General features: G+C 37.2%; 1 protein-coding gene across 1 annotated transcript in view; it reads left to right on the plus strand.

Annotated features, from left to right (window-relative positions):
- The first annotated feature begins 418 nt into the window (after positions 1-418).
- Positions 419-19,685, plus strand: part of LOC126462459 (calcium-activated potassium channel slowpoke) — a 915,336-nt gene continuing 896,069 nt past the window's right edge. Inside the window, exons 1-2 of the mRNA XM_050096074.1 lie at positions 419-475; positions 13,841-13,937. Of these exons, the coding sequence (XP_049952031.1) occupies positions 13,917-13,937 (21 nt within the window). The 5' untranslated portion in view covers positions 419-475; positions 13,841-13,916. The remainder of the gene's footprint in view (positions 476-13,840; positions 13,938-19,685) is intronic.

Below are 19,685 nucleotides of genomic sequence, written 5' to 3' on the forward strand. Positions count from 1 at the left end.
AAAACTGTTGCTCTTCTACTGCAGTCTGTCAGTCACACACTTCTTTTATTCGAGCTCTAAGTGGATATGAACCTCTGAATTTGGGATCTACACACATGGTTTACATGCTGATCACATGCTAGACTGTACAATGCTTTTATATTTCCCCTAGCATTCAGTAAGATCCACTGTTGTATAATATCTGTATTTTTACAAATGCATTTATTCTTTTTCTGTGGAGTTAATATAGATGTATCATGTTTTATGGTTACCTGTTTTTCACTCACTAACAAGGATATTGTGAGTAATTTTCGAACATGTCTTGATAAGCAGCAAAAAATCTATGTAAAATACAACTTATAATATTTCTTCCACATTAATAAATTATTGGAAACATTACTCATGGTGCTGACCTCATGGTTCTTCTCTTCCAGGTGGTGTTGGTGTTCATACTTAGTATTGCGTCACTTATCATTTACTTCATTGATGCGTCCAGGTAAGCATTTAGGACTACTAATCACTCATCTTTCTAATGTTATTTCATTTTCTCTTTTATGTTGGTTCTTCTAGTCCTGTTTCTGATTTCTTTTTCTTTTCTGTATAAGTGTTGTCCTAAATATAGTATTATCACTTGACTTGTAAATGTGATTGTTCCATATTTTTGACTTCTCTGGTGCTGATTTATTTTGCAAAGGAATTTAATACTTATTAGATCAATTTGTTCTCATTCATTATGTATAAAGGTACCCAAAATTAGATAACACTTCCCATTACTATTATTTAAACTTTCCGTAGTTTTTGTTGCATTTCCTTTTCTGTTCTTATTTTTTGAATTTCAATATACATCATTTAATCTGCAGTAAAACTATTAGGTTTGTGTCAGTCCTCTGGAAGGCTTTTAACATGTTTTGTCACACTTCTTAAGAAGTTAGTTTGTTCATGCTCTTTTTATATCTTATGAACCAGAATAAAAAGTGACTTTTCCATATCTTCACAACCTGTACGTCTTATACTTCCATTTTCATTTACCTCCACTGACAGTTAAAAATGAGAAAGAAAATTACTACAAAAGATAGAGATTGTATTGTGTTATTCATATGGTTGTCAGCCTTGCTCTAATTGTTACTTACATACTGGCTGGATACTCATTCCCACTCCCCCAATCCATCACTTTGCCACTTACTGTTAAAAAATGTTGTGTGATAATGTGGTCGCGGACCCATCCATCATCTCTTCTATTGCATAGAAGTCAGCACTTGGGGAAGTATTACTTATATTGTGTATAAATAACTTGTTACAAAATGTGAATCAGGAAGTCACCATCAATCTTGATGACATCAGTTACTTCTTCACAACAATCAAAGATGGAACTTACAAAAGGAAGTCATCTTTTAAGTGGGGAATAAAAATTTAATGCAACTTTTATAAAGAAAGCTAAACATTAGAAATAGTGACCCATGCCAGTTTTTCAATATAAATAACTGAAAGATTAATGCCTCTTTAAGAAATAAATAATAAATATTTAGGGGCTACTGTAGATAAAACTCTTACCTGTAAAAGTATAAATAACTGAAAGATTAATGCCTCTTTAAGAAATAAATAATAAATATTTAGGGGCTACTGTAGATAAAACTCCTACCTGTAAAAGTGGGGGAGGGGGCAAGGAAGAGTCCTGTAGCTACCATGTGCTAGAAAATTGTACAGATTTTTATGACTCACACAAGTCACCAAATTTTGTTGTTCAAAAAGCTCTGAGTGCAATGTACTGAATACTCAGATTTCCACATCTATTCAGTTCAGGTGTATGCCTAAATTGGGTAGCAAAAGCAGTATTAGGACTTGAATTAAGAGCAATGCAGTGTGCTGCTAACATCCGAACCATAAAATGTCACTGAGGTTGATACCAAATGTCATATGTTGATTTAGTTCCTACTATGTGCTGTCGTCCAGCAGAATGACAATAAACATTAATTAAAAGTAACACCAGCACTACAGAGCACAGGAAAAGTGTATCTGTGAGCAATTATTACTTGTGGCCTCCATGGATGAGTTGGTAGAGTGTAGGATCATATGCCAAGGGTCCTGGGTTGAAATCCCAATGATAACATTTTTTTACTCTATTATTTGGGAAAGTATTATATGGGACAACATGTTTATGACATGTAAAAGGGCTGCTTGGAGTTTGCATCAATGTCCTCATGGCAGCTACTTTCGCTTTGTTTTTTTTGAAAATAGCAAACCTATAGAGTGCACTTGTATAGAGGGGTGTGGTGTTCTATCGGACATGTCCGACAGAACAGACATCACTCATGATGAAGCAGCTAGTGCATTTGTAGTTTCACAGAATAAACATAAACAATGGATGGAGTGGAATTGTTAGTTTGTGGTGAAGTGTGGATTGGTTGATGTCTTTGATATTGTCGCCAGAAGGGTCCTCAAGCAATGAAAATGACAAAATACTTCAGAAGGAGAAAAGAACAGTATTTTACTGAGAAATGAGAAAATCAAAATGCTCAAATATTGACTTAACATCAAAAAGCAGCTGAAGCCAATCCTAACATTTTGCATCACATGATGTCTGCGATGAAAAAGAGATTTTGCACTAGACATGCTGCATGGTGTATGTTGTATGAATGGAAATGGCAGTGGCAAAATTAAAAGTTAATGTCTGTGATGGAGAAGTACAAGCATATTACAATGCATGTGATGGAAACCTTCGAACACAGTCGTCAGGAAGGTTGATGTGTTCATGGTGTAGACATCAAATTGTGGGTGAAAACAAAAGCCAGGCAGTTCAATTTCCCAAGATTTGATGCCAGTTACAGTTGGGTCTTGCACTGGAAGCATAAAAATGATATTGTGAGCTGTAAAATCAAATCTTTTGTTAAAGTGAAAAAGTGCCACAACAAAAACAACATCCAGAAAACAGCAGAGAACTGGCATTAAGCAACTCGTGCACTCATGACAGCCTACACAGACGAAAACATTTACAATGCTGATGAAAGTGGATGCAACATGGAGATGTCAGTGGCCGCACTCTTGCAATTAGAGATTCTAAAGGTATTGTAGGGATTGTACACTCCATTCATGCGACAACCCACATGTACACAGTTTTTCCATTGCTTGGTGGGCAAACTTGCTTCAAAGTTGTTGGTCATCCTTAAAGAGTCTCATTCTTTGAGTGCTCATACACATCACTCCATGTTCCCAGCACAAAATTTAATCGTCTATTCTCATTTCTTCGGCAAAATGACTAAAGAACTGTTCAGGACATTTCTGTAAGAAGTGGTAGTGGAACAAATCAGTAGAGAGAGACTTCTGCTAATTTTGGATTCTCACAGGCCCCACAAAGACACTAGTGCCCTTCGTGACGTGCTTGTACAAAATAACCTACCAGAAGACAAAATCACAATTCACATAATTCCAGCAAACACAACCTCCATTTGTCTACCCCTCGATCCTCATTTCTTCAGAATGTGCAAGCATTTGATTCATAAAATGTCAAATGCTGCTCAAGATTCTTAGGAAGAGATTAGTCTGCAACAATGGAATAATTTTTTTAAGTTGCAGTCCCTCATGTACAGTCAGTTGTGTTCACCACGTTTCTATAATTCTCATTGTCACAGATGGATAATAGCTAAACTCATTGATGAACCCAGACCCCTTGAAACTTGTGTATGCACAAATATGCAGCCATTATTGTGAAATTTTTGTTGCTGAATGAATGACACTTTGTGTGTGTGTGTGTGTGTGTGTGTGTGTGTGTGTGTGTGTGTGTGTGTGTATGGGGGGGATCATGTTTTCATTGATTTGTGAACATAATGTACTTATTATTAATCTTATTATTTTGTTTACTATTACTACTGTTAGTTTTATTATGTGTATTATTATTGTTATTACTACTACTACTACTATTACTGTTACTTCCAGATGTTTCATGCGGTGATTTCTTTATTTTTCTGTTCCGATTGTATATTCTGTGAAACTAGAAATGTACTCTACAGATTTATTAGTTAAAAAAAAAGTGAAAGCAAACTGCCAAGAGGACATTGCTGTAAACTCCACACAATCTTTTTGCAAGTGATAAACATGTTGTCCCATATAACACTTTTCCTGCATAATACAGTAAAAACAATTGTTGTCATTGGGATTTGAACTTAGTACCCTTGGTAGGACAAACCCTTATGTAGGAAGGCTTTACAAAAAGTTAAAAACAGGGCAATTAGGCCTATATAAGATAACATAAAATACAAGATTTGTAAGCAATACTTTGAAGGTAATTCATTTAATTATTGAGTATGTATGCATAAAATGGCATTAATATGAGGGTATATTTTCTGGATCAGATCTACAGGTATACATTTTTTCTCTTGCGTTGTCTAATAAAACCAACCAGTAAAATTCTAGAATTTTGTAGTAAAAAATTTACATTTTTAATATAGAAAAATAGGGCTATAGGATAATAATACAGTAATTTTCTAATGTGTACATTCCAAAATTTGAACAATTATGCAGCAACATTTTTGAGTAGTAATATTTCCTAAGTTACAGAATTTAGGAAGAAGACAAGATGCTCCCTATTTAGAAGAGAATGAAGCCTTTCAATGAGATATGTCAGTCCTAAAGAAAGCAAATATCAAAAGGGTCTGATTTTTTAAGTGCATGCATTTGTTCTGAATCTTAAAGTTTGATCATTTCTTTGAATAAAAAGATCTTGCATAAAAGACTTGTGCAGTTGTCATCAAACACATGTAAATTCTACTTTGAACAGTAAGCCTTTGAAAGATACGACTTGAAAAATAATTTTGATGTTTGATGTACAGGTGACTAATGTAAAGTATGTAGAAGAAAGAAAAAAAGCAGTAGTCTTTTCTTAGGAACTTAACCAAAAGAAATGGAGCTATTCCATATTTCTCTATTACAGTGAGTTCTCTTCTGTCCAGCAACTCAACATTTTAATCTTCCTGTTTCCTTTCTTCAGCATTTTCTTGATTATAGAGTTCTATAGAAATTGAGAAAACCAGAGATTGAAATGATTTTTTCCTCTGTAAAGCTGTGAAGCAGTGTTTACGTCCTTGCATCTGGGAAGGTGACACTCCTCTTCACTTTTAAATATTGCTAATATTCATATTTGATTTCATTTTGATCTAAATTAATCAACTTTTGAAAACATAAAATAATTTGCTGGATAAAAATCTACTCACCAAGTGATGGCAGGAGAAAATATATACAGAGATTAAAGAAATGCATGAGCTTTTGGTGCCAGTGGTTCCCTCTTCTGGCAAAATGGTTAAAGGCAAAGGACGAAGGATGAAGGAAAAGGACTGGTGAAGTTAAGGAAATGGGAGAGTTCAGAAAAGTCACCCAGAATCCTGGGTCAGAGATGACGTACAGGACGGGATGAGAAGGAAAGACTAATTGTTGGGGACTGCACCATACAACATTTGTAAACCTGAGAGCTTGTAGGTGGAAGATAGGGTAATAAGCAAGAGAGAAACTACTGCTAAAACATCTTACAAGAGTTAATAATAGCAGAAAGCTAAGTGCATTGTATGTGGTAGAGGTGGCAGGGGTGATGGATCACAAAATAAAATACATGAAAAACTAAAAGGGAGCAAAGAAAGGAATAGTAACTGAGAAGAAATCATGAGACCAAAGAAATTAATGTGAATTAAGGCCAGGTGGATGGCAAGAACCAAGGACATGTTGTAATGCCAATTCCAACTTGGGGAGTTCTGAGAAACTGGTGGCAGGGGAAAAATAAAGATGGCACATATGGTAAAACATGCATGGTGGTCACAGCTGTCGGCCTGCTTAGCAACAGGTTATTGTGTGTTGACAGTAAACACACTCTATCTCTATCCATCCATCCTAACTGATAACTTTGTGGTGGTCATACCAGTGTAAAAGATGTAACAGATGGTACACAACAGTTTTCATTTCACATGTGGGTCTTCTTTGGATAGTATATGTTTAGCCACTTGCAGGGGTGGTGTAGGTGGTAGGAGTGTGTGTAGAAGGACCATAGGGTCTGAACAGGATACTGTGGATGTTGAGGGAGAGGGGTGCTGAAAAGCTATTGTAGGTGTGGTGAATAAATGTCGGACAGATTGGGCCTCATCTCGGGGCATGATTTTAGTATTTTGTCTGACATTTTGTCCACCACACCCAGAATAGCTTTTCGCCCCTCCCCTACCCCAACCTCCACAGTATCCTGGTCAGACCCAATGGTCCTTCTATACACACTGCTACTACCACCTATACGAGCCCTGTAATTGGCAAAAAATATACTATCTAACAGAGAGCCACCTGTGAAATGACACATGTGTATCACCTGTTACGTAAATGTTATTCAGCCTTTTACAGCAACATGATTACCACTGAGTTATCAGTTAGGATGAATGGATGCAGATAGATGGTGTGTTCTGTCAACACACTGCATCCTGTTGCATGACATTTGTGACCACCATGCCTGTTTCTCAGAACTCTGCAGGTGGGAACTGTCATTGGAACATGTCTTTGATTCTTGCCACTCACCTGGCCTTAATTTACATTAACTTCTGTGGTCTGAGCATTTCTGCTCAGTAACTATTCCATTCTTAGCTCCACTTCAATTTTCCAAAGCTTTTATTTTCTGACTTGTCTGTTATCCCCTTCCCATCCCACCCCTATGACAAAAAACACACTTAACTCTCCACTCTTATTAACTTATGCACAAATTTTTGTTAGGAATCTCTGTCTTGCTTATTACCCTATCTACCATCTTTAAGCTCTGAGGTTTTCAAACCTTGTCCAATGCATTCCCTAACAATAAGTCTTTCTGTCTCATTTCGTCCGTTATGTCTCCCATGATCCGTGGTTCAGGGTGACTCTTCTGAAGTCTTGCCATTTCCTAAACTTCAATAGCCCTTTCCCTTCATCACTCTTCATTCCCCTTCAACCTATCTGTCAGAAGAAGGAGCACCAGCTCTGAAAGCTAATTCTTTAACGTTTGTATATATTTTCTCCTGCTGCTGCTTGAAGAGTATATTTTTTATATGCCCAGTTGTATTTCATTTTTAATTGATTTATACTTTTCTCCTCCTATTAGCATGTGCTACCTTTTTAATTGCATTTGTATTAACATTCAATCCACAGAAATGTTGAATCTTGTTAGTTTATATTTACTGCCTAATAATTATATTTTATTTCTCTTATTTTTTTCTTCTTATTACCATAGTTTTGTTCCCTCTGCCAACCAACCAACCAATGATATCTCCATAGTGGTTTGGGAACACAGGTAATAATGATCCATATTTATGAACTTATGAGGGGTGCTCATAGAATTTTAATTATTAAGAAAAAAAAAAAGAACACAGTGCTATGTAATTTATTACACAGGCCGATGAATTTTTTTTTAAAAAAACCTTTTTTTTTTACTTTGCTAGCTGATCATTATAGATTTTTATGAGCTGAATCCAAATATAGCCTCAGTTTTTTTGCATCACCCATAGTTTTCAAGCAGTATGCTTTTTACTGTATAGTATAAAAATCCTATGCTACACAGTAAACAGGGAAATTAATGAAACGCTTTGTTGCAACATAAGCATGGTTTGTATATACAGTAAGCTACTTAAAAAAATGATATGTGTTGATAGAGGTTTCACTTGTCAGCTGGAATTGGTTTGCATTTTCTTTCTCCTTTCCCTTTGAAGCTTCTTGTGGAGCTTTTTCTATGATAAGTCACCGGCCGCGGTGGTCTTGCGGTTCTAGGCGCTCAGTCCAGAACCGCGCGACTGCTACAGTCGCAGGTTCGAATCCTGCCTCGGACATGGATGTGTGTGATGTCCTTAGGTTAGTTAGGTTTAAGTAGTTCTAAGTTCTAGGGGGCTGATGACCACAGATTTTAAGTCCCATAGTGCTCAGAGCCATTTCTATGATAAGTCGCTTGCTGAACTTGTCGGTGAAGTGACCAACAATAGTCCCCCATCATGTTGGTGTTCCAGCGGCCCTGGTAGTGTTTTTGCATCACTTTAATGTCCTGGTGAAAACGCTCTCCTTGCTTCTCACTAACATCTCCCATAATGTCTGGGAAGTAGTCAAGATGATTGTTCAAAAAGTGAACTTTCAGGCTCATTGAACATCCTAAAGTTTAATTTCTTTAACATAGAAACATTTTCTGGGTCTTTTACATGTCCTAATAACTTTGTAATGACTTGCTTGAATGATACCCATGCTTCTTTCTCATTTAAGGTCATTGTGGAATCAAAGTTAACATCAAACATCAATTTTCTAATGTCAGGTCCAACAAAGACGCCTTCTTTTAGTTTAGCTTCTGAAAGGTGTGGAAACTTTTGGTAGAGATACTTAAAACATGGTCCATCTTCAGGCAAAGCCTTTTCAAACTGTTTCGTTAGGCCTAACTTTATATGTAGAGGTGGTAGGAATACGTTTTTTGAATCTACAAGGGTTTTGTGTAGAATGTTCTTCTCACCAGATTTTAAAGACTCTCTCACATGCCAGTTCTTTCTGCACAAGTGTTGATTCCTAGCCCTACTGTCCCATTCACACAAGAAACGTGGAAATTTGGCAAAGCCACCTCGTTGACCAAGGAGCACGCATGTTACTTTTACATCACCACATATCATCCAACCATGAGCAGAATAGCCTATTTTATTTAGCACTATTTCTAGGTTTTCATAGCTTTCTTTCATATGTACAGAATGTCCAACAGGTATAGATGTATACATGTTACCATTGTGTAATAAAATAGCCTTTAAACTAGTTTTGGATGAATCAGTAAACAGCCTCCAGCCTTCCTTTTTGTATTCAATGCCAAACTCATTCATCAGACTGGAAATGTCTGGGCAGTATACTAAATCACCTTCTTGTCAAAAAAACTTGGAAAATTGCTGCTCTTTCTTTCTGTATGTGTATATGCTGGTTCCAACTGCCAATAATTTCTTTTCTTTTAATCTAGAGCCAAGAAATTCAGCGTTTTCTTTCGTTAAGTCAAGATCCCTAACCAAATTGGTAAGCTCGGTCTGAGTAAACAGTTTGGGCTCTAGACTCTCTGTATTACAATGGAATTCATCATGTGGTTCATCTAAATCACATTGTACATCAGAAAATACTTCCATTGGAACAGAATTTAAATCATCTGGTGGTTCAGGAACTGGCAAATCTACACCATTCCCTACTGGTTGGATGATGGATGGAAGGTTAGGATAGCATATTACCTTCTTGTTTTTCGAATTATGACCAGTAATATCAACACTGCAAAAGTAGCAATCATCGGAATGATTCCTTGGCTCCCTCCGTATCATAGGAACAGCAAATCTAAACGCTTTTTTCTCCTTTTTGGACCTTTTTCTCAGATCTTCAACACACATCTACATCTACATTTATACTCTGCAAGCCATCCAATGGTGTGTGGTGGAGGGCACTTTACGTGCCACTGTCATTACCTCCCTTTTCTGTTCCAGTCGCGTATGGTTCGCGGGAAGTACAGCTGCTGGAAAGCCTCTGTGCGTGCTCGAATCTCTCTAATTTTACATTCGTTATCTCCTCGGGAAGTATAAGTAGGGGGAAGCAATATATTCGATACGTCATCCAGATACGCACCCTCTCGAAACCTGGACAGCAAGCTACACCACGTTGCAGAGTGCCTCTCTTTCAGAGTCTGCCACTTGAGTTTGCTAAACATCTCCATAATGCTATCATGCTTACCAAATAACCCTGTGATGAAATGTGCCGCTCTTCTTTGGATCATCTCTATCTCCTCTGTCAACCTGACCTGATATGGATCCCACACTGATGGGCTTAGCCCTCGTTACGCTAACTTTGACATCGTTTAGCTTCTGTTTGTCTGAGAGGTTTTGGCTGTGTTTAAACTTGCAGTGAAGCTCTCTTTGCTTTCACAGTAGTTTATTAACTTTGTTGTTGAACCACAGTGGGTTTTTCCCATCCCTCAGTTTTACTCGGCACGTATCTGTCTAAAACACATCTTACAATTGCCTTGAACTTTTTCCATAAACACTCAACATTGTCAGTGTCAGAACAGAAATTTTCGTTTTGAGCTGTTAGGTAGTCTGAAATCTGCCTCCTATTACTCTTGCTAACCAGATAAACCTTCCTCCCTTTTTTTTACATTCCTATTTACTTCCATATTCAGGGATGCTGCAACGGCCTTATAATCACTGATTCCCTGTTCTGCGCTTACAGGGTCGAAAAGTTCAGTTCTGTTTGTTATCAGTAGGTCCAAGATGTTATTTCCACAAGTCAGTTCTCTGTTTAATTGCTCGAGGTAATTTTCGGATAGTGCACTCAGTATAGTGTCACTCGATGCTCTGTCCCTACCACCCGTCCTAAACATCTGAGTGTCCCAGTCTATATCTGGTAAATTGAAATCTCCACCTAAGACTATAACATGCTGAGGAAATTTATGTTAAATGTATTCCAGATTTTCTCTCAGTTGTTCTGCCACTAATGCTTCTGAGTCTGGAAGTCGGTAAAAGGAGCCAATTATTAATCTAGCTCGGTTGTTGATTATAACCTCCACCCATAAGAACTCACAAGAACTATCCACTTATATTTCACTACAGGACAAACTACAACTAACAGCGACAAACATAGCACCACCGGTTGCATGCAGTCTATCCTTTCTAAACACCGTCTGTCCCTTTGTAAAAAGTTTGGCAGAATTTATCTCTGGCTTTAGCCAGATTTCCGTACCTATAACGATTTCAGCTTCAGTGCTTTCTATCGGCACTTGAAGTTCTGGTACTTTACCAACACAGCTTCGACAGTTTACAATTATAATACCGATTGCTGCTTGGTCCTCGCATCTCCTGACTTTGCCCCACACCCTTTGAGGTTGTTGCCCTTTCTGTTCTTGCCCAAGGCCATCTAACCTAAAAAACCACCCAGTCCATGCCACACAACCCCTGCTACCCATGTAGCTGCCTGCTGTGTGTAGTGGACTCCTGACCTATCCAGTGGAACCTGAAACCCCACCACCCTATGGCGCAAGTCGAGGAATCTGCAACCCGCACGGTCGCAGAACCATCTCAGCCTCTGATTCAGACCCTCCTCTCGTCTCTGTACCAAAGGTCCTCAGTCAGTCCTGTCGATGATGCTGAAGATGGTGAGCTCACACACAACATACCTTATGCGGTGGCCAAGATTTATCTTGAACACCAAGTTTAGATCCAAAGTATGATAGATAAACCTTTTTCACAAAGTCTGTAATGTTTCAATCACAAATTCACCACAGATATAACAAAAACTGTCAGCAGAGTTTTTACAACCACGATTAGACATTATATTGAGCACATATACAGGAAACTGGAAAGTGAGGTTAGTTTACAGTAAACAAAACACCATCTGTTAACAAAAATAGAATCTACCTTTTTTTGCCAGCAAATGTTTTTCAGCAGTACTACCAACGTCATCTACATTCTTTAAAGCTCCTTTTTAAATTATTTTAACTATGTAAAAGCTGTTAAATTCTTTAAATAAATAAATTTAACTGTAAAATGTGAAGAAGTGGTGGGTGATACAGTTTTTTAAGTATTATATTTGGATTTCCCACCCTAAAAATCATCAGAATAAGGTATTTGCAGCAAAAAAGTTTTTCCATTGTTGGCCTATGTTATTCATTCATTAGCATGCACATGTCTGCCATCCTGGTACACACTGAAATCTCTGTGCTACAGTATCATAACACACTGCCAAACTGAAATTGCACAGCCTATTGATAAAATGGAGTATAATGTGGTTATTTGTTTTCTTCATGTGGAGGGAATGGCGCTGCAAAAATCCATGCTGAGTTGGTGGAAATTGTACAGCAATAATTGTCATATGACATTGTGGTTAGGTGGTGCAGATACTTTTGGTCAGATAAGTCTGAACGATGAAAAACAAAGTGCAAGTCACATCTGTGAAGAATCTGGAACCACTAAAGATGTGGATGACCTGATGCTCAGTGATTGGAGTGTCACAATCAAGGTGGTAGTGTAAAAGTGACAATCATTCATGAATTAGTTTTTAATAGCTTATATGATATTTTGAACATGACAAATGTCACCCACCATACACAAATGCTCACAATCATTCGGAAGGCTCACCAATCAAAAGTGGCAGCGGAAATGTTGCAGCTGTGTCTGGCCAATCTTAAGCCGCATAACCACAGTGGACAAGTACTGGGTGTATCACTATGACCACAAGATGACAAAGTGAAAGCAATAGTGGAAAAATATGGATTCACTACTGCTAAAAAAGTTGAAGACCAAACTGTGCAGCACAAGATCCTTACCAGGTGGGATTGTTAGAGGACACGTTCAAAGAAGGGGAGGTCATTTTGTATTAATACAAAATGAAGGAGATAGTGTCATGGACATGATACATGAGTTGGGGTGGCAATCATTAAAACAAAGACTTTTTCACTGTGGTGAAACCAACTTTCTCCTCGGAACGGGATGCATTTAGTTGATTCATACATACATAGGAAAAAATGATCATCATAATAAAATAACAGAAACTGGTGCTTGCGTGCAAAGATTTAAGGTTTTGTTTTTCCTGTGTGCTCTTTGAGAATGGAGCGGTAGAGAAATAGCCTGAAAGTAGTCTGATGAACCATCTGCCAAGAACTTAAGTGTGAATTGTAGATACCCTGTCTGAGGTTTGAATCATCCCCCAGACATTGGTGAGCACGTTGTTCTTAACATACGTTAAACTAATTTAAAGTTGGATGAAGTAATGTGTAAGCTTAAGGACCTATGACCTCAGCAGTTTTGTCCCATAGGAACTTACCACCAAATTTAATGAATTGTAGAGTATTCATGCAGATGTAGACGCTGATTAACTGCCATGGTGTGGTGCAACAAATTATGTTCTTAAGGGGCAAACTGTCACAGGAGCATAGTGCTGAAATCTCCTAATGAGAGTATGGAAAGCTGTCACAGGAAGCTGTCATAAGTGAACATTTGTGTTTCACGACAGTGCCCATGCTCATCTTCCATTGGACACAATCATACATGATGCATCGTAGGCTATGAAATTTTGTCTCCCTCCCCCATCTCCATATTCTCCTAACATGGCACCAACTGACTTATTCCTCTTTCCTTGGATGAAGAAACTGCATGGCAGACAGTTCCAGAAAGATGACTAGGATTTTTGAGATGATATGTTTCCTGAACATCTGAGATTCAGTCGGCTACTATGAAGGTATCTGTTAAGTCATCCATAATTGGAAATAATGCCATGAAAAGAATAGATTTTCATTCACTGTAAAGATGAGATGTTGAGTTGCAGACAGGCACAACAAAAAGACTATTACAAATTGAGCTTTTGCTCAAATCTTCCCTCAGAAAGGAAAGGAAGACACACACATTCATACAAGCAAGCACATGACTGCTATCTGTGCCATCTTTTCATAATTTTGTTGATGTTCCCACCCGACTTTCCATTGTTGGGAATGTCACATTGAATGGGGAGATGTAGAGAGGTATTAACACTATTACCAAGTTTCATGGTACAATTTGATTTTTCGCTGTGGCAGATAAAACTTTGAAGTACTCCTTGGGTATTTATTGTAGGTAACACATTAAAACTGAATATTCCTTCTTTTTCTCTTTATTGCACAAACAAAACATTTTATATAAATTTATTAATGTTTTGGTTTAGCAATTTACATAACAGTTTGCAGTCATTCTGTAGAATTTGTGTATCAGTGTAATTATAATATGAAATATTTTGATGGTTTGTACATTTTTATGCTAACTGTGGTTGTTTATGACATGATTGTTGCTTACGAAAGAATCCTAAATACTTGAAGAAACATTTATTGCTATCTAATGTTGTTTAATTCATTCTGTTGCAGTGAAGTGGTGGAAAGATGCCAAAAATGGAGCAACAATATTACACAGCAAATAGATTTAGCGTTCAATATATTTTTTATGGTGTACTTTTTTATACGAGTAAGTATTAGTTTACCAATGATTAAACATGTAGTTATTTAGTTGTATTTAAATGTTCTGCTGCTGAGTTGGGTTAGTGCAAATGTTAGTTACATACATTATTTGCCTCATTCATTGCTTTACACATGATATGTAGTACACAGTTTTAAACATGCCATAATACAGAGTTTTCATTTTATAGCAATAATAGTATTACCACTTAATATAACAACCTACAAATTCACCCTCCAGCAACTATTTAAAATGGAATCCTATGGTGATCTTACTGACTTTTAAGTGGATTAAAATTCTGGAAGTTGAGTGCCAGGGAGGTACTTTCTAACAAGGATAATAATCTTAGTTACTTGTGGGGACCTACAGTTATGTGGTATCTTTCTGGGAGATCCCAGCCTTGCCAAAGAAGACAGTATTGCACAACTGAATATGATATCTGAGGATTAACATATGAGCAAATAGATCAAGATTGTTTCCATATAGATTACTAGTAATAGGGAATCTCATGAAAACAATACCCAGACCATAAATCATCTTCTCACCACCCTCTAGTGATCTTTCAGCAGGTTTTACCATGTGTGTTCTACGACATTTATCTGTAGATACAGTCATGTCCATTTGTTGTATAAAGTGGAAAATTTGACTCATGGAAGAAGGGTACCCATCATAAATGATCCATAGTTCAGGTTTGGTACAGTCAAGGAAATTCAAGTCTTCCAATATTGCACTGTTATCCATAAGTGGGATATGTCCATCTGCTTGCAGTCCTCCTCCCCAGACTCTTGGCATACTGGGATAGACACTCTCATTAGAACGTAGAAATGATGCTCGTGATCTGTTACAGAAAATCACACTAGGAAACTTTCTGCTATTTGTGAGAAATTGAGTCATTGTTGAGTTACCTGTCAGAGAAGCAGAAATAGTTGATAGTTTGTGGAGATTTCATAACAGAGTACTTAAAACATTCTGACAGAAAAAAATAGGGTGAAAAATTTTTTTGTCTCTTAAAATCTGACAGTAGTTTATTTTGCAATTTATATACAGCAAGATACCAAGACTCTTATTGATTATATTTTCATAGAACAGTGTTTACTCCATTGTTACTGCGCTTTCTGATTGTGATGAACGTCGTTTTTCTCTGAAAAATTCCATTGTCATCAAGTAGATATTAAGCTGACAATAGAAGATAAACAGCTCCTAACTGAGGAAGCATAGTATTGATCAGTTTAGGTATAGTTTTACGAAAGTTTATTGTTAACACGATGTAAAGATTAAGTTCTAAGAGCTGTTTCTTTTTTATTATGTGTGACTTGACTCATTCTATGTTCCTAAAGATTCTCCCTATGGGATTTCCCCATGAACCATGGACCTTGCCTTTGGTGGGGAAGTTTGCATGCATCAGTGATACAGATAGCTGTACCATAGGTACAACCACAACAGAAGGATATCTGTTGAGAGGCCAGACAAACGTGTGGTTCCCAGAAAGGGGCAGCAGCCTTTTCAGTAGTTGCAGGGGCAACAGTCTGGATGATTGACTGAGCTGACCTTGTAACATCAATCAAAATGGCCTTGCTGTGCTGGTACTGCAAACTGCTGAAAGCAAAGGGAAACTACAGCTGTAAGTTTTTCCGATGGCATGCAGCTTTATTGTATGGTTAAAAGGTGATGGCATCATCTTGGGTAAAATATTCCGGAAGTCAAATAATCCCCCGTTTGGATCTCCGGGTGGGGAATACTCGGGAGGCTGTTGTTGCCAGGAGAAACAAAACTGGGATTCTATGGATCGGAGTGAGGAATGTCAGATATCTTAATCAGGCAGATAGGTTAGAAATTTAGGGAAAGGATATATCAAAGTTACATATAGTGGGAATATGTGAAGTTCGGTGGCAGGAGGAACAAGACTTCTGGTCTGGTGATTACATGGTTATAAATACAGAATCAGATAATGGTAATGGAGGAGTAGGTTTAATAATGAATAAAAAATAATAATGTGGATAATCTACTATGAACAGCATAGTGAACACATTATTGTAGTCAAGATAGACACGAAGCCAACACCTACCACATTAGTACAAGTTTATGTGCCAACTAGCTCTTCAGATGATAATGAGATTGAAGAAATGTACAATGCAATAAAAGAAATTATTCAGATAGTTAAGGTAGATGAAAATTTAATAGTCATTGGGGACTGGAGTTCAGTAGTAAGAAAAGGAAGAGAAGGAAATGTAGTTGGTGAATATGGACTGGGGGTAAGGAATGAAAGAGGAAGATAGCTAGTAGAAATTTGCACAGAGCATAACTTAGTCATAGCTAACACTTTGTTTAAGAATAATGAAAGAAGGTTGTATATGTGGAAGAGGCTGGAGACACTGGAAGGTTTCAGATAGATTATATAATGGTAACACAGAGATTGTAGAACAAGGTTTTAAATTGTGAGATATTTCCAGGGGCAGATGTGGACTCTGACCACAATTTATTGGTTGTGAACTGTAGATTAAAACTGAAGAAACTGCAAAAAGAGGGGAATTTAAGGAGTTGATACCTGGATAAACTGAAAGAACCAGAGGCTGTAGAGTGTTTCAGAGAGAGCATTAGGGAACAATTGACAAATACAAGAGAAAAAAATAGAGAACAACAACAATCGGTAGCTTTGAGAGATGAAATAGTGAAGGCAGCCGAGGTAAAAAGATGAGGCTAGTAGAAACCCTCGGGTAACAGAAGAGATACTGAATTTAACTGATGAAAGGAGAAAATATAAAAATGCAGCAAATGAAGCTGGCAGAAAAGAATACAAACTTCTCAAATATGAGATCAACAGGAAGTGCAAAATTCTTAAGCAAGGATGGTTAGAGGACAAATGTGAGGATGTAGAAGCATATATCACTAGGGTTAAGATAGACACTGCTTACAGCAAAATTAAAGAGACCTTTGGAGAAAAGAGAACCACTGGTCTGAATATCAAGAGCTCAGGTGGAAAACCAGTTCTAAGCAAAGAAGAGACAGCAGAAAGGAGAAGGAGTATATAGAGGGTCTATACAAGGGCAATGTATTTAAAGGCAGTGTTATGGAAATGGAGGAGGATGTAAATGAAGATGAAATGGGAGATCTGATACTGCGTGAGGAGCTTGACAGAGTACTGAAAGACCTAAGTCGAAACAAGGCCCCAGGAGTAGGCAACATTCCATTAGAACTACTGATAGCCTTGGGAGAGCCAGCCATGACAAAACTCTTCCATCTGTTGAGCAAGATATATGAGACAAGTGAAATATTCTCAGACTTCAAGAAGAATATAATAATTCCAATCCCAAAAAAAGCAGGTGTTGACAGATGTGAAAATTACTGAATTATTAAACAAGTCATGGTTGAAAAATACAAACACAAATTCTTTACAGACGAATGAAAAAAACTGGTAGAAGCCAACCTCAGGGAAGAGTGGTTTGGATTTTGTATAAATGTAGTTACATACAAGGCAATACTGACCCTGTGACTTACCTTAGAAGATAGGTTAATGAAAGGCAAACCTATGTTTCTAGCATTTGTAGACTTAGAGAAAGCTTTTGACAATGTTGATTGGAATACTCTCGTTCAGATTCTGAAGGTGGCTGGTGTAAAATACAGGGAGAAAAAGGCTATTTGCAATTCGTACAGAAACCAGTTAGCAGTTACAAGTGTCGAACGGCGTGGAAGGGAAGCAGTAGTTGAGAAGGGAGTAAGATAGGGTTGTAGCCTATCCCCAATGTTATTCAATCTGTATATTGAGCAAGCAGTAAAGGAAACAAAAGAAAAATTCAGAGCAGGTATTAAAATCCATGGAGAAGAAATAAAAACTTCAAGGTTTGTCGACGACATTGTAATTCTGTCAGAGACAGCAAAGGACCTGAAATAGCAGTTGGACTGTATGGACAGTGTCTTGAAAGGAGGAGATGAACATCAATAAAAGGAAAATGAGGGTAGAGGAATGTAGTGGACTTAAATCAGGTGATGGTGAGGGAATTAGATTAGGAAATCAGACACTTAAAGTAGTAAATGAGTTTTGCTGTTTGGGGGGTAAAATAACTGATGATTGGCAAATTAGAGAGGATATAAAATGTAGACTGGCTATCTCAAGGAAAGTGTTTCTGAAGAAGAGAAATTTGCTAACATCAAGTATAGATTTAAGTATCAGGAAGTCTTTTCTGTAGACAAGAGGAGAATAGAAGCTTTCAAAATATGGTGCTACAGAGGAATGCTGAAGATTAGATGAGGAGCTATTACATAGAATTGGCAAGAAGAGGAGTTTGTGGCACAGCTTGGCTAGAAGAAGGGGTTGGTTGTTAAGACACATTCTGAGATATTGAGGGATCACCAATTAAGTGTTGGAGGGAAGTGTGGAGGGTAAAAATTGTAGAGGGAGGCCAATAAGGTTGTAGTAGTTTATTCAGAGATGAAGAGGCTTCCTCAGAATAGAGTAGCATGGAGAGCTGCATCAAACCAGTCTCTGGACTGAAGACCACAGCAGCATGGGAATGAATAAGTGAATCAGTGTGCAGGCTCCTGTTGTCATAGATAAAAGTTAAATACCTAAATTGTATTATTATTTCAGCTCGCATGTCTTTAGATGATCAAGTATTGATAACAGACAGCTAGAAATTCAACAATGAGAGCTTCATATGTAAGATTATATATTGGTATATAAGATTATATATTGATATATGAGATTATACAGTAATCCCTATACTTAAAATCAATGTTTCTCATCTTGGACTCATATTTGTGAGGATGACAGTCGAACTATCCTTCTGACAATCCATGTTTAGATTATCTGTGGTTTCCTTAAATTGCTCAAGGCAAATGCTGAGATGGTTTCTTGGAAAAGGATATGCCTGATTTCTACCCCCATCAGTCTCCAATCCAAACTAGTTTCCATCTGTCACTACCTTGTTGCTGGCTGGAAAATAAACCCTAATCATACTTTTAATAGAATCCTCACTAGGGCAATACAAGTTAATTTTTGGAACCATTAGTTTTAAACAAGTCAGTCAATTCAACTTTGTGGAATGCTGCATCTCATACTTCCTAGAGATAATTATTGACTGTTATCTATAAAATTTAGACCATGTTTGTGTAACATTGGTCAAAATAACCAGGAAAGATACAATAATTAAAGTTTGCAATGGCTGTAATGTTCTGTCTATATGTCAGTAGGTAATAAGAGGAGGACTGAAACAGAATCCAGGTTAAGGTTTTTGAGGTGAAATGTAAGAAGAAGGGTGATTATAGTTTAACATCCCATCTGTGACTAACTCATTAGATGCAAAGCATGTGCATGATTGGGTAAGTAGGGGGAAATCAAGAGCTTAGAAGAAAAGGTGAGATATTACAAACATTATTTGCATTGGTTTATGGAAAATATCTAATAAATATTACCTAAAACAGTGCTCCATTGCTGGGAAGAAGAAATGATGGCATACTAAATAGAAGATGAATCCATTTGATGCAGAACTGAAACCACAGTTGTCCATAAGAGCTAATGAATGAGTAAAAAAGAGAAAGAAAAAGGAATTAAACATTCACTCCAACCAGCTACTTCCAAAAGTTATTAAAATTCTTTGATCACTGTGTGATGATATCAGACCATTCATTACATATTGTGTTCAATTTTAGTTCAATGTAGAATAAGTCTTTAAAATGAATTTAAAACATGAGGTTGAGTTGGTGTCAGCAGCGAATCAATTTTTGTACTAATGAAGTAAATTTCAAGGCTTCCAGATGAAA

The sequence above is a fragment of the Schistocerca serialis genome, chromosome 1 (assembly GCF_023864345.2).
Source record: "Schistocerca serialis cubense isolate TAMUIC-IGC-003099 chromosome 1, iqSchSeri2.2, whole genome shotgun sequence".
NCBI lineage: Eukaryota > Metazoa > Arthropoda > Insecta > Orthoptera > Acrididae > Schistocerca > Schistocerca serialis.